The 15,470-nt window shown below is 41.6% G+C and overlaps 1 protein-coding gene across 8 annotated transcripts in view; it reads left to right on the plus strand.

Annotated features, from left to right (window-relative positions):
* Positions 1 to 15,470, plus strand: part of ELF1 (E74 like ETS transcription factor 1) — a 148,710-nt gene that overhangs the window by 122,510 nt on the left and 10,730 nt on the right. For 7 of the 8 annotated variants that reach the window (XM_073345903.1, XM_073345853.1, XM_073345892.1 and 4 more), the window contains 4 exons: positions 4,558 to 4,695; positions 6,717 to 6,800; positions 7,943 to 8,135; positions 9,811 to 10,281. In XM_073345903.1, coding sequence (XP_073202004.1) covers positions 4,558 to 4,695; positions 6,717 to 6,800; positions 7,943 to 8,135; positions 9,811 to 10,281 — 886 coding nt within the window. The remainder of the gene's footprint in view (positions 1 to 4,557; positions 4,696 to 6,716; positions 6,801 to 7,942; positions 8,136 to 9,810; positions 10,282 to 15,470) is intronic. The other variant, XM_073345923.1, reaches the window with a different exon arrangement.

A 15,470-nucleotide genomic window follows, 5' to 3' on the forward strand; every position in this document is an offset into this window, starting at 1 on the left:
CCCCACCCTGCAGCACAAGGACACGAGATTGAGAGCTGCCCTGATGGTGGAAAAACGGGTGGCTATTGCTGTCTGGAAGCTGGCAACTCCAGACAGCTACCAATCAGTCACTAACCAGTTTGGAGTGGGAAAATCGACAGTTGGAATCGTGTTGATGCAAGTTTGCAGGGCTGTTAATCACATCCTGCTCAGAAGAACCATGACTCGGGGTAACGTGCATGAGGGGCAATAGATGGGATGCATATTCCAATTCTTGCACCAGCCCACCTAGCCTCCAAGTACGTTAATCAGAAGAGGTATTTCTCTATGGTTCTCCAGGCGCTTGTGGATCACCATGCGCGTTTCATTGACATTAACGCAGGCTGGCCTGGAAAGGTTCATGACACATGCATCTTTCAGAACACTGTCGTGTTCAGGAAGCTGCAAGCCAGGACTTTTTTCCCAGACCAGAAGATCACCATACGGGAAGTCGAAATGCCCATTGTGATCCTTGAAGACCCTGCTTACCCTTTAATGCCATGGCTCATGAAACCCTACACAGGGAACCTTGACAGCAGCAAGGAGCGGTTCAGCAACAGGCTGAGCCGATGCAGAATTACTGTGGAGTTTGCTTTTGGCCATTTAAAGGGCCGCTGGCACTCTCTGTATGGGAAGCTGGACCTGGTGGATGACAGCATCCCTGCGGTTATGTCCGCGTGCTGTACCCTCCATAACATTTGTGAAGGGAAGGGTGAAAGATTCACTCAAGCATGGATTGGAACAGCTAGAGAGCAGGGCTATTAGAGGGGCCCAGCATGGGGCTGCAAGGATTAGGGATGCCTTGAGAGAGCAATTTGAGGCTGTAAGCCACCAGTAATGTTTGGTGCCCTGCACGGGAGTGAAGTGCAGTGGTTCCAATGTTAGTAGGAATCTGTGTTTGCTACACTGACTTGCAGTGCCTGTTTCTTTCCTGGGCTAAGGTATCATTTACTTTATGCAATAAACCATAAAGAATGTTTTCAAAGCCAAAAAATCCATTTATTGAAAAGAAACACAACTGCTTGGGAAACAGAAAGGGCAAGGGGGTGGGGTGGGGAATGGTACAATCACAGATTTGCATATGTCCTGTTATCATACTCAGCCTTCATGTCTGGAGTGCTGTACAATGAGTGTTGCACTTCGGGATGGCTATAATGCATGGTGATGGGGTTGAGTGCAGCGGGTAAGGGTCGTAGTTTTCAGTGCTGGGTGGTGAAGCTACAGGTGTTGGAGGCAGCTGGTGGCGATAAGAACCTGGATGTTGGGGATAGTGGATTGGATGTGATATGGGGGCACAAGGGAAAGAGTTTTGGGACAAGGGCTGCACGGGGGGGTAGGCACGGGAGTGCTCCGCCTGTATGGCTACGAGTGCCTGGCTCGAGTCCACTTGGCGCTTCATGATGCTTATCAGCCGCTCCATGCTTTGCGGCTGGAGCTCCACGCTTTTGTGCCGGTGTTCCTCATTCTGCTGGCGGATCCTCCTTTCACTCTCCCTCCACTCCTGCAATTTTTGATTCTCGTTAAGGGACTGCTGCATGACTTCATGTAGCATGTCTTCTTTGCTTTTACATGACCTCTTCCTAATTCATTGGAGTCTTTCGGCCGGTGATAACACGGACGGCTGAGATCTCAAGGTTACATCTGTAAAGGCAAAATGCAACACTTAATAGAGGCAGCATTGTTCACACCAGACAGAGCAATGATTCCCCTGTACTTAAGGGCAAGCACAGTCTACACAATAGCATAATTTGCCTGCCCCAAAGCGAGCGCACATAACCCACGGGAGCCCCAAAATGGTGAGTAAGTACTGCGTCAAGGGAGGCTGATTGTTTCACAGCCATACCGTCCTCTAGGTTTCTGTGCGTTGGGGAGAGCCAGCAGCTGCAGGGAGCCCCTATACTGAATACTCTCCCCACATTTTCCACAAGAGTTCATCCTGGAAGATATCTCGTTCCTGAGGGTGACCTGGAAACCAAGGGAGGGTCTTCTAATACAATGCGGCTTCCGCCCTGGCTCATATGCAGCTTGCCTGTGTGCAGCAATGGTCCCCCCGCCCCTCACAGCACAGTGGCGCAGACATATTAATCTGACTGGGACAAGGACCACAGTGGCTCTCCCAAGAAATCTGCGCAAGCGCATTGCCCAGGTTCTGGATGAGACATTGAAGAGATCACTGAGGCCGATTACCGCGATGTGAGAGAGCACATCAGTGCCCTATTTCACATGTAAGCATGCATGCCCTAAACCTCCTCACCCCAAGAGCCCGCACCGAATAACTTCATTCTCAAAATAAAAGCCACTTACAGGGAACCTCCTCTGGTGTTTGTCCTTCCACAAGCATCTGCCACGGCAACTGGCTACCTTCCTTCTGGCTTGAGAACAGCTCCTGGCTGCATGCATCTAGGGATGCTGGGGTGTCTCCCTCCTCCTCAGCACCCTCTCTTCCACTTGCCTCCTCCTCGTCCTCCTCCCTTGTTGAACTGGGCTCTGAAGTGTCCATGGTGGTACTTGGAATGGTGGTGGGGTCGCCCCCCAGTATTGCGTCTAGCTCTTTGTAGAAACAGCAGGTCGCAGGGGCAGCACCAGAGCGGCTGTTTGCCTCACGGGCTTTGCGGTAGGCATTCTGCAGCTCCTTCACTTTAACCCTGCACTGCAGTGCATCCCGGTCATGGCCCCTTTCCATCATGTCCCGTAATATCTGCCCGTAGGTATCGTAATTCCTATGGCTGGAGTGCAGCTGGGACTGGACAGCTTCCTCCCCCCAAACACTGATGAGGTCCAGCACCTCGCCATTGCTCCACACTGGGGATCGCCTGGCACGTGGAGGCATAGTCACCTGGAAAGATTTGCTGAGAGCACTCCACGCCTGACTGAGATAACAGGAAGGGGATTTTCAAAATTCCCAGAGAATTTAAAGGGCAGGTCACCTGAGGGCAGGATACTAGAGTTCAAAGTGATGACGAGAGTGGCTAGAACAGGCATTGTGGGACACTTCTGGAGGTTCATCAGAGCGCACTAACAGGCCAGGGCGTCCACACTGGTGCTGCGCCGCTCCAGCGGGGGCGCATCAAACGTTATTCCACTCGCCAAGGTGGAGTACCAGGAGCACTCTAGCCGCGGAGTCAGTGCGCTCTACATGCCTTGCCAGTGTGGATGCGTCATGAGATAGGGCACCAGGGGCTGCTTTAATGCGCTCTAACTCGCAAGTATAGCCAAGCCCTAAGACAGATTTGAAAAAAGTACTCTGTTTTATTTAGCATTAGATTACAAATACCCTGCACTCTTTGCTGGAAGCTATTGGAGAAGTGTTTGCCTTGAAGAATGTTTCTGTTAAGAAAATGAGAAAAGAGCTTAGTTTCTGTCTTCTTTGTGAAAGCCTGATTGTCACAGCAGTTTTAATAGTCTCAATTTCCGATAGTTGTGTGTTTTTGTGTATTTATCACAACATGGTTTGCAGTAGATAGCAGGCTGCTTAGCAGACTCTGTAAGCTATCTGTCCAGCTAAATAAACATCTAAATGGGGAAAGCAGCATGCTTCATTGGGCTATCTGTTGTTAAAACTGATTGAATGGAATTTGTAGTTTAATTTGTTTTAAATTTCTTATTAATTTGCTGGATCTAGGTGCTTGTACAGCTGTTAAAATAGAGTTACAAAAATAAAAATAACACATATATACTGAACTGCCTATACAGAAACACAGTAATATCAATTACCCAACATCTGATCAAGCTTTGTAGTATACCTTGAAGACTTACAAATTCAGACTGTTGAACTAGAGGGGCATATGCTCCAGAGCTGAGGATGCATTAGGAAACTGACCAGGGGAATGATGGCTTGAGTGTCTTCACTGATTGCAATGTTGATGATGTCAGACATCAATTTTGGAGTAATGTGGTTCAGAAAACTAGTACTTTATAGGTTAAAACCAGCATCTTAAACTCCACCTGGCTGGATTACAGAGTACCAGTGTTATGTGTGCTGTGTGATATATCATTCACTAAGCAAGGACCCGTGTCCTGTACTAAGTTCAGTTTCCAGATGGTCTTGTGATATAGTCACGTCCAAGTAGAATGCCTTGCAATAGTCTAGGCTTGAGATGAGACAGGCATGGATTATTTTAGCAGCAAGGTTTGTTTCCAAAATTCAAGGCCGCAGCCTTCCTGTCATCAGTAGATGTGGGGAACAGGACATAGCACAGCAGGGAGCACTCTTGGCTAAAACTGTTAGGGCAATCAAGGATCTGAGACCCCCTAAATTGCTAACCTGTTTAAACAAATTGTAGATTTGCCCTCTATCAGAGGTGCTATGATATGATACGGTCAGCTCTTCTGGTTGTTTCATTAAACTACCAGACATTACCTCAGTCTTGACTAGATTGAACCTCAACCACCTAGTTCTCACTCAAGCCCTAATTTAATTAATTCCTGGCAAAGTCAGACCACTGTTGATGTGGAACTGGCATTCTCAGCTTATTAAAGGCACTGCAGTCTATGTCTCCTCGCTCTCCTTCTCAATGTGCTTGCATGCATTTCGTACAGGCAGGGACACAAGATGGAATCCTTCAGCACCCCATCTGACTGAGCCCTCAGGGCAGAAGAGCCTTCACCCAAAACAATCTTATAGGACTTCTTGCACAAAAGTAGCTGAGCTATTCAAGATGATTCCATCTAACCCTGGTAGGCACCACAGACATTTCAGCAATCCCTCATGGTCAGTTAAATTAAAGATCTAAACAAAAGGGTCTCTACCTTTGTTATATACTGACCGCATGTGACAACAGAAATATTTCAGGACTTCACCCCCCTCCGCATCTAGCCATAAAGAAATGAAGGGTGGTTGTGACCCCAAGGTCAAGAACCCATGACTGAAAGAGTTACCTTTGTTGATAGCTATGATGACGTCCTTGGCCAACATGATCAGTACGGTTTCTGCCCCATAACCAGCCCTGAATCCTAAGTGAATGGGGGGAAGAAAACAAACATTGCCAGAGTTGCCTCACCACAGTTGCTTCAACAAAGCTTTTTCCAGAAGGAAGATCATGCAGATATAGATACTTAGAAAGATTGTCAGTGTCAAAAGATGGCTGCCTGAGCAGAGGCCTTGCAGTGCCTTCCAAAAAACCCCAGCTGGTATCCTGCCTACCCACGCTGCCAAAGGGGATATTGACTTTTCAGGCCAACAGAAGGCCAAGATGGCCTTCACCAACCACTAAAGGATGGGGTTCTATTTCATAGGCTAAAACTCATAGTTCCTCAGCTCCTACAAAACCTCTGTGAGCAGCATTTGCTGAATTGCAGAGCATGTGAACCCTGAAGATATTGCTCTGGTACTATAAAACTGACAGGTCAGTCCAGAAGTGAGTAGGTTTAATGACGAAGTAATATGAAAATTCCTCACAATGAGAAAATCTTGACTCTGTAACGGAGTTATTTTATTATTTGTATTATGGTAGCACTTAGAGGCCAAACCAAGAATGGACCCTGTTGTGCTAGGCAATGTGCAGATGATTGCTTGCATGCTACACAGGCAAGACCAACTCTTTGGGAAAGGGTCAGAGGGTAAATAGAGGGACCATGAAATGACTTGCCCAAGGTCATGCATGTTGTCAGTAGTAGAGCTGGACTACTCTACTAGTAGTAGAGTAGTCCACTGGACTATGCTGCTTCTCAACAGAGCAGAGATAATATGTAAAATAAAATCCTCATTGTGTCTAGACATTGCCAAAGTGCCAAAGGGTAACTAGGATACCTGATTTGCTTAGTATTTGTCAGAAAACTCAGTCTTGAGGGTTCAGGACCAAAACACAATGCTATAAAAACTGACATCTAAATGAATGGGGAGCAATAGAGAAACAGATTCTGGATTTTGTTAAGAAATACATATGCGAGATTTTCATTTTTGATCCTACTCGAATAGCTGATCTCTAATTTTTTCAAAGGAATGCTCTTCATTCTTGTCAGGAGCTGTAATTATTCCCTCCCTCCCTCCCTCCCTCCCACTCTTCAATGGGGCCTTGAAACACAGCCACCACATTTCTGGCTAAAAAAGGATGTGATGCTTTTTCAGAACCTATTAATGTCACTCCCTGTTTGATGGCAGCAAGGCAATGAAAGGGAGCTGCTTCTACCCTCCTTTTTTGTATTTCTAGCCACTGTAGGCCAAATGTGTGAGAATTTAGGATTGAAAATGAATGTTTCCCTCACATTGGCTATCAATGGAGCTTTCTTCTCGTATATTAAAGAGCTAAAGAATCTTGTTTTGTCTCTAAATTAAGTTTCGATGCTAGCTAGACAAGACAGTGCTGTGTATTTTATCTAGCTTTTTAATTAAAAAAAATACAGTTAAAAAGATGAATTAAACTACTATTAATTGCCTTTAGGTGCCCTAGAATGAACAAAAAAATATACAGATTTCAAAGCAGAAGTATATAATTTATGTATCTAGCTTTGGAAAAATAGGTAAAATCTTTGAAGCAAGAACAGTTACATTGCTCAGCGCTATGCGGAGTGCCCTCAATACCTATTAGCGTCAATGAGCATTGACTGTGCTCAGCACTTTACAGGAATGGGCCATTAAGAAGAAATGTAAGTGTTGAGATGGGGAGGAAATATAAAAAAACAAAGATTTTAATGAGTTAATGTTCTTTTCCAGATCACATTTTTATGTTGAAATTTATGTAATAGTGGTTTCATTTCAGGGAAAAAGTCCAAATCTTCTCGTCCTGAATCCCCTACAACAACTCCAAACATATCAGTGAAAAAGAAAAACAAAGATGGAAAGGGTAAGTGTGATGGTTTGAGTAGAATGTTTGTCTTCAGTGTTTTAAATTGAAAACTGAATCTGGGTAACATAAGAATGAAGCCTACGAGCTTTCTCAGTATGCAAAAATAAATCTTGTGTTGCCACGCACTCAGAAGACATGGTTGCCACCTTCTATGAAAGCAGGGAGGAGGCAGGGAGAGGGTGGAAAAGTGCAGAAAATCCCTTTGGAAGATACTCAGTTCCTGGGAGAAATAATCCATTCTTCAGCTTATTAACAGGATCTTGGGAGATCTTCAACCCCCCACAAACGCTTCTCTGTTTCAGGTCAAGTCTAGAGGGATGCTTTGCATTGTAGTAGTGTTTCTTGGGATGCTGTTGCTTCAACAGCTGATATTTGGAAACATTTTTCATCTGCCTGTTTCTAAATCTGCATAAGGAGATAATCAAAGCTTACAGTTGGGTGGCAGGAAGAGCAGTCCTCTTGTTTAAGAAAAAAGTGAAGCCACCAGAAGAAAGGTGTCACAGAAAGTTCCCTGATAATCCCTCTTCTGCTATCTCAACTCTTGCCCACCTCCCATTAATAAAATCAAAACCAACAGCTAACAGAGAATATAATTTGATAGCATGAATCATTTTATTTTATAGCAAACTATTCATCAGAATCATCCTGTTTTTGCCAATGGATCCTAATATTCTTCAATTGTTTTCTTGTTTGGCATGGCATAAGCTATTATTTACTGCACATCTTATATGTAATTGTTAAAACATGAAAGTAAGGATATCTTGAACCTGTGAAGAATCATCCTGCGGGCCCCAATTCAGCAAAGTACTTAAGCACCTGCTTAATTCCCAGTCAGTAGAGTGGTACTGTAGTGTATATTTAACTGCTTTGCTGAACAGGACTGGACTTGAGTTCTTTGCTGATTCAGAGCCAAAGATGGCAAAATAATAATGTTCTGTTAAGAAATAATTCAGTTGGAATGGAAGAATAGTCACGTGTAGGAATTCTCAACCCAAAATTACAGTCTGTTCAGAAAGTAACAGGCACTCAGTTCCTGGAGCTTTGTTGTATTTGTGACTTAAATAAAAGTTAAGAAATTAATATAACTGTGCATTTGGGGGAGTTTATATCTCCTGAAAGGCTTTATTTATTTCTTTTAGGAAATACAATTTATCTTTGGGAGTTTCTCTTAGCACTGCTCCAGGACAAAGCTACGTGTCCCAAATATATCAAATGGACTCAGAGAGAAAAGGGCATTTTTAAACTGGTAGATTCCAAGGCTGTGTCCAGATTGTGGGGAAAGCACAAAAACAAACCTGATATGAATTATGAAACAATGGGCAGAGCTCTCAGGTATGTGAGTGTTTAATAGTTGATTATTTTTGTCACAACATTTTCATATATTGAAAGCTCGCTGTAATCTGTTTAACATCTGTGAAGGGCTTTTTCCTAAGATGAGCTCCAGTTTTTGAAATATGAAGCTGTTTTTTTTGAGGGCAGGGGCGCAGGGGAAGGAGGGAGAGGTGGTGGGGAGGACTAAAGAAATCTAAAAGTTAAAAGCATAATTTGAAGTTTCTACAGAGCAAACTATACAGTAGAAGATTAAAAAAAGATTAGGATATATACTGATGTCCAATGACAAATCTGCTTTATTGGCAGAAATTTGTTTTGTGGGGTTAACAAAGTGCTTAAAGTGCAAGTATATGTAATTCTGTAGAAATCCTGCAAATTCAGAGCTTTCTTTTTTATTGGGTCTAGATTTTTTTACACTTCTTTAATATGGATAATATTGGATTGATTGTTTTAAATGAATGCAACTTTACTGAAGAGGCAAAATATCTGATTTATGTATAGTAAGCTGTACAACTTGCATGGAGTGTGGTTTTTTATGCTTTGCACATTTAAAGAAATAGAGGTAAATCATCCCTAACCTAAAAAAATTAGTGACGCCCATTGCAAATGAAGCACCTTCACTTCTATTGTAAAAACTATTGTAAAACTAATAAATTCAATACAATCATTTCCATGGTCAGTTACCCAAAGCATTACTGGTAACTGATATATCTCCCACAGTAGTTAATAATGTAGGATGATTTGAGAAGCCAATACTTCCTCAAGACCAAGCACAGGCAGTTTCAGGAGACTGAAAAGTCTGAGTGACAAGCCTTTACAACAAACTTCCGTAAACTAAACTTAAAGATGACCATCAAATTATTTGGACTAATTATATTAACTTTAATATGTGCCAAATGACCCAGTTTCAAATCCAAGCTATGAGGGTGTTCCGCCCCAGCAGAATTCAGGTCTGTGCATACTTCCCCAATTTGCATGTACAGATGATTAGAAAAGGATTTAATCATATATGAGTACTTGTGCAAACTGGAAACTTGCTCATACAGAAAAGTTTGTGCAAAGTAGGTGAGCAATTGCACAACCATATATGGATGCAAGCCTAATTTTAAAACATTTTCCCTATTGTTTGGAGATTCTAAGCACTACTGTAATAAAAAATAAAAATTTGCTTAAAGCACTCTCCCCACCCCAACCCTCTATATTTTTGCACCTTTATTGTAAGTCAATTTGTAAACACAATGGAAAGTAATGTTTCCCTATCCCCTCCCCTTTGCTCTACAAGAACCTTATAGTGATATGTAATTTAGTTCTTTATATAGTCTATATATTATGCACTTTATATAGTAAAGAAAGAATTTGAATATTTGACAGAGATGGGAGATTTGAGGCAAGATATTGCCATTTTACCAGGATTATCAAAGTGTCATTTAACACTAGGCATTGTGATAAAACAAATAATAATATTGGTATCATGAAGTGCAAGTTGCTTTGAGTGATATATAATATGTCTCCCTCCTTGAGCATAAAGAAGGGTAACAGAAAATGTCAGTAGGCAATGATTGTTATTTAGATTTATAAACAAAAACCCCTCCACTTCATTGCTGATGATGATTTGTCTTTTTTCATAGCCAATTATGCTATATAACTTGTTGATGTATGTGCCTGCTTTGAACAGATACTATTACCAAAGAGGTATACTGGCTAAAGTAGAAGGTCAGCGTTTGGTGTATCAGTTTAAAGAAATGCCGAAAGATCTTATCTACATAGATGATGAGGATCCGAGTCCCAGTACCGAGTCTTCAGATTCCTCTTTATTGTCAACAACTGTGACTAATAGAAACCAATCAGGCAGATCTAGAGCATCTTCTAACACAGGAACAAGAGGAGGATCCACCACAGTTCTAAAAACAACAGGGAACTCTAAGTCTACTAAACTTAAGGACCCCGTGGAAGTTGTACAACAGCAGATACCTGGTTTTACAACTGATGTTTTGAGGACAATGCAATCTGCACAGCCAATACATCCAACTCAGCTTTTTCGGACAGTTCATGTAATGCAGCCAGTGCAATCCATCACAGAAGGACATGCAACTGTAGCTAGTAACATGCAGGATGAAACATTACATTCCTCTGTTCAGAATATAAGGTAAGAAAATGTAAAGGAAGTTGATTTATGAACATTTTCACGATCCAATGTGGCTGTTTTCTATTTTGCCACATTGCTCTCCTCTTAATTCAGTTATTGTGATATGAAGACAGTGTGAATGATCAATAAATTGGTCTGGTTTTTTTGTTACATTGTAAAATGGGTACTCTGCTAAGACACTATATTTAGGAAAGGGAAGAAAATTGCAAATCTTAATTCTGCAGCATTACAGTAGCAAAGAATCTTTAGGACTTTGAGAAGAAAGCAGAAAAAAGTTAACATTCTTGACAACACTGATTTCTCTTTATTTGGTTCCTGTGCCACTGTTATGTTTATTAATTCTGCTTTTACTCAGCATTTTCAACATTAACCCAAACAATGTGTGTTTTACATTAATGCTTTTGAAAAAGAATTTTCTTGGGATTTAATTTCATTCTTGACATACCCATCGCCTTATAAATTGTAGTGTGTCGTCTCTTTCCTCTTTTTGTGTATTCCACCTATTAACAGAGATAACAGGGCAAAGCACTAAAGTGGCACCCCACTGTCATTGTTGGAACAGCACCCAGTATGCTTCCATACCTCTTCTGTTTATAAAAGATAGTTATCAGTATGGCCTTCTGAGACTTTTACGTGTTTACTAATGTTGGGGGAGACAGTCACATTTCAGTGCAGCCCTTAACTGGTAAGTTAGACACTAATCAAGTACCTTTATGTTACTGTTTTGCACCTTCAAGTCATTGGTGGTGTATTGACTAGAGATGCCTCAAGAACAATCACTTAGAGCTATACCACCACTGAAAGATTATTTTGTAATTCTGGAGTTGCAAGGAAGGAACCATCTTACTTAAAATCTTTAAAAGAACAATATTGAGTTGGGTGTATATTTTTTTTCTCGTTTAAAATTCGATATTATGAAACGTCCCCAGCACTTTAGTCCACATTTTACCATTAAGTGACACTAGTGCTATTTCCCTCTCTTTTTTTCTTCTCTCCCCCTTAAAAACATTATTCAGAAGCATCTTATCAAATTCTGATTTGCGTGAATAGACCCACATGATTCTCTGCGACTAAAGCATGGAACTCTGACAAATTTAAATCAGTAACATTAATCTGATCACAACTCCATTTCTCAGTTTCAAGAAGATGATTTTATTCTTTCATCTCTCTGTGCTGAGAGAAGGATTTTTTAAAGGTAAACAATAATGAAATCACCACTGATCTAAAAGGAGGAGAGACTGCATCCTGAGTGGCAGAGTAGCCAGGTTTTTAAGCACTGATGTCTACAGCTGGGCTGTTCAGCCCCGACAAACTAATAGAATATAAAGGAGTCAATAAGAAGTTTTAAGGAGACACAGAGAATAGTCAGAAAACTGTGGATTTTCCATATATGTATATATGAAGTGGCAGACCACGACTATAGTCTCAAACCAGAAAAATGATTTTATGTTACTTATTGTTTGCTTGGAATAAACGTAGTTTTAGGTAATACACATGATCCATAATCTCGCTGCTAACTGTTCTAAAAGAAATGTAATTATAAAATGTTTTCTCTCCCATGTTGCTATATGAAAACCCCACATAAATCAGGGGAAATTCACTAGCCAATGGACTATGTAGGGGAAACAGCAATTAGTGAAACTATCTCCAAAGGGTTGTCAAATGAACAAAGTAAACAAATCTAAAAAACATTTTTCTCTGATATTTCAGTTATATTAATAAGTTATCTTTAAAATTAGTGAATAAAAACAGAATTATGATTTTCAAGTTGATGCTATCCATTTTAACACTCTTTTTCATTCTTAATTTCAGTGAAGCTTGTATGTTAGGACCATTTCAAAATGTACTTAAGGGAGAGAAAAGGTACATGTGATCCAGAAGTTTAGATAAATGTAATCATGGAGAATTTGGCAGGATTTAAAAAAGAAAGTTGATGAAAGTAGATTTAAAAAAAAGTAGATGGCTGCTTGCTTTCCACAAGACAAAGCAACTTCTGAGGGAAGTTTATTTATACCATATAAGATGAAGTTTTGAACTGAATTAAACACTAACATTTAGCATAAAAGTGAGAGACAATTTAAAGTTAGTCTCTCTTAGTGCTGTGTTTTTAATATTCCTTCATACACCAAAGAGCTTTAAAGCCTAATTGCAAAGCCATTAAATGCTGTATAACAATATGACTTCAGAGATAATTAAGGATTTAATTATTCCTCAGTCTCAAAAAGTGACTCAGATAATATAGAGGAAGCAAATGGATGAAGAAATAAATGACTGAGGTCATGCAGTGACATCTAAGTCAGGAGAACAATGCTATGAAACATTAATAGGGAAACAGTACAGCGATTTGTAGAGTAAGAAGGATACCCATACTGAGCCATTTCAGGATTACCTAGCAAAAACTTCCTGAACAATCTGCAAGATTTAATCAGGAGGGCAGGGAAGCAAAGACAATAATGCATCCAAAAGTTGCAAAACTACATGTTGCTATTTCAACATCCTCTTGTGTTTAAAATATTTCACAACTGGACTGTGGGCAGTAGTTTTAAAGGAGAAAAGGAGGAAGTAGCAGTAACACTAGCATGAAGCTCAAATGAAACAACAGAGCCCTTAAACACTGTCTTAGACTCCCATATTACAATGATGGGCAGCTGTTTTTATTTTTTTTACGCATAATGTAGAAACATTTCTGTGGTTTATGCTTTGCTAGATATAATGACAAATCCAAGACACTCAGATTAAAGGGAAAAATGATCTGGTCTAGTCAATATAATACATAATTAATTGTAACAGGTTTAGTAATTGATAACCAAAAAAAAAAGCAAGTATTCTAGCTGCAGAGGTGCATGGGGGATCAACACTAGAAATACATTTTAAAAGTTTCCATCTGACAATGGTGGACTAGGTAAGCTGTAAATTGAGGGGCTGATGAGTAAGGCTATGTTTTAGTCACGGATATTTTTAGTAAAAGTCATGGACAGGTCACAGGCAATAAACAAAAATTCACAGCCCATGACCTGTACATGACTTGTACTATATACCCCTGACTAAATCTTGGGGCAGGGGGCTGGGGCAGGGGGGGATCCCAGGGGGCACCAAGCGTGCTGGGGGGTGGTGGCCCGGGGACGCTGCAGGACTCCCACTGGTTCTGGGGTGGGGGCGGATGATGGTGTGTGGCCCAGGACCCCACCTGGTGCTGGGGGGGGGCAGGGAAGAGCATTGGTGGGGCTGGCTAGGGCTCCCAACCTGGCTACCTGCCTCCCCAGAAGTGGCAACATCCCCCTCCCTCAGCTCCTAGGCGGAGGCATGGCCAAGGAGCTCTGCGCGCTACCTCCACCCCAAGTGCTGGCCCTGCAGCTGCCATTGGCCGGGAACTGCGTGCAGAGCTGCCTGGCCATGGCTCTGCCTAGGACCTAAGGGAGGGGGATGTCGCCGCTTCTGGGGAGCCCTGGAGTTAAGTGCTGCCCAGAGCCCTCACCCCATCTCCTGCCCCAATTGCCTTCCCCCGCCCCCTTCCACACCCAAACTCCTGCTGTTACGGAGGGGAGGGGGAGCTCAGTGGCTTGAGACTGCCCTAGCAGCAGCTGATGCGATTGGCCCAGGGGCTGCCTGAACTGCTCAGGCAGCCCCCGGGCCAGGTGCACCAGCCACTGCAGAAGTCACGGAGATCCCGGAAAGTCACGGAATTCGTGACTTCAGTGACCAACGTGACAAACTCGCAGCCTTACTGATGGGCCATACAAATTCACTGGATGTTCCTGGCTGGTTACAGTTGATCTAGGATATATCTCAGGTCCAAATTCAAAAAAACTAAATGTCCTTGTAAAGTTTTACCAGGGCAGTCTTGGGAGTTTTGATGAGATTGAAAACATTTAATTTTTTTCTGAAATGTACATTTTAGGGTCTCTCTCTAGTAAGGTTCAAAACAGTTTTTTTCAGATACATTTATAGCTATATCAGTTTGTACCCATACTCATCATTTCCTTGTAGGAACCTCCATAAAGGATCAGATCTACAGGTAGTCTAGTGTCATGCCACATACAACAGACAGTAAGAGGAAGGTGCCAGGAATCCCATAATGAACACAACCTACTCTGTGGAAGTTTTTCTGAGCCCTACATTTTAGTGGTTGGCCTATACCTTGAAGCATGAGGGGTTTTATTCTTTTTAATTTCTTTATCCTGTCTAATGTAACTTTTGGATTGTGTTATCCATATAAATGTCTCATCCTCTTTAGAATCCTGCTAAGCACTTAGCTTTAGTAATATTTTTGGCAAGAATTCTATGTGGTTATCTACCTGTTGTGTAGAAAAGTTTTTTTTCTTTTTTAAAGTTTAAATTAGTGGCCTCTTTAATAAAAAGAAAAGGAGTACTAGTGGCACCTTAGAGACTAACCAATTTATTTGAGCATAAGCTTTCATGAGCTACAACTTACTTCATCGGATGCATGATGAAGTGAGCTGTAGCTCACGAAAGCTTATGCTCAAATAAATTGGTTAGTCTCTAAGGTGCCACTAGTACTCCTTTTTCTTTTTGCGAACACAGACTAACACGGCTGCTACTCTGAAACCTGGCCTCTTTAATATTTTCCAGCTGCCTTCTGAGCAGTAGTCTGTAGCATGCAGCGTTTCTGCTAATGGGCTTATTTTAAGAAAAGAAAACTGCCTACACTTGACATGATAGTTATATTAGCTACAATCATGTTTGAAAACTATTGTCAAACTAGATTTGTGCCTGACTGACCTTTTTTAAAATGTGGCTGTAGCTAGTCCGTTCTTTTCCCAGCTGAGGACAGAACTTTTCAGGGACAGGATTGCAGCTCTTCTGTCATGACCTTTTCCATTTTCTCCAAGAAAAGTAGATACTACAAACTGAAGTGCAGTTAAAAACATAGGGCTTAATTCTTCCAAAGGTGTAAGACAATATTGTTGTTTGTACTTGTAGAAAATGGGTATAAAATGTGTAAATGAGTTAAAAATTCAGATTTGATAGCATTCTACACCTGCGCATAGGTGCTGGTCCTGGGGGTGCTACCGCACCCCCTGGTTTGAAGTGGTTTCCATTATATACAGGGTTTACAGTTGGGTTCAATGGCTCTCAGCACTCCCGCTATAAAAGTTGTTCCAGCACCCCTGCACCCACGTTGCATAGGTGTAAATGACTGCACCAGCTGCAAGGCAGACTAAGTCAAC

This window comes from Lepidochelys kempii, chromosome 1 (genome assembly GCF_965140265.1).
Source record: "Lepidochelys kempii isolate rLepKem1 chromosome 1, rLepKem1.hap2, whole genome shotgun sequence".
Classification (NCBI taxonomy): Eukaryota; Metazoa; Chordata; order Testudines; family Cheloniidae; genus Lepidochelys; species Lepidochelys kempii.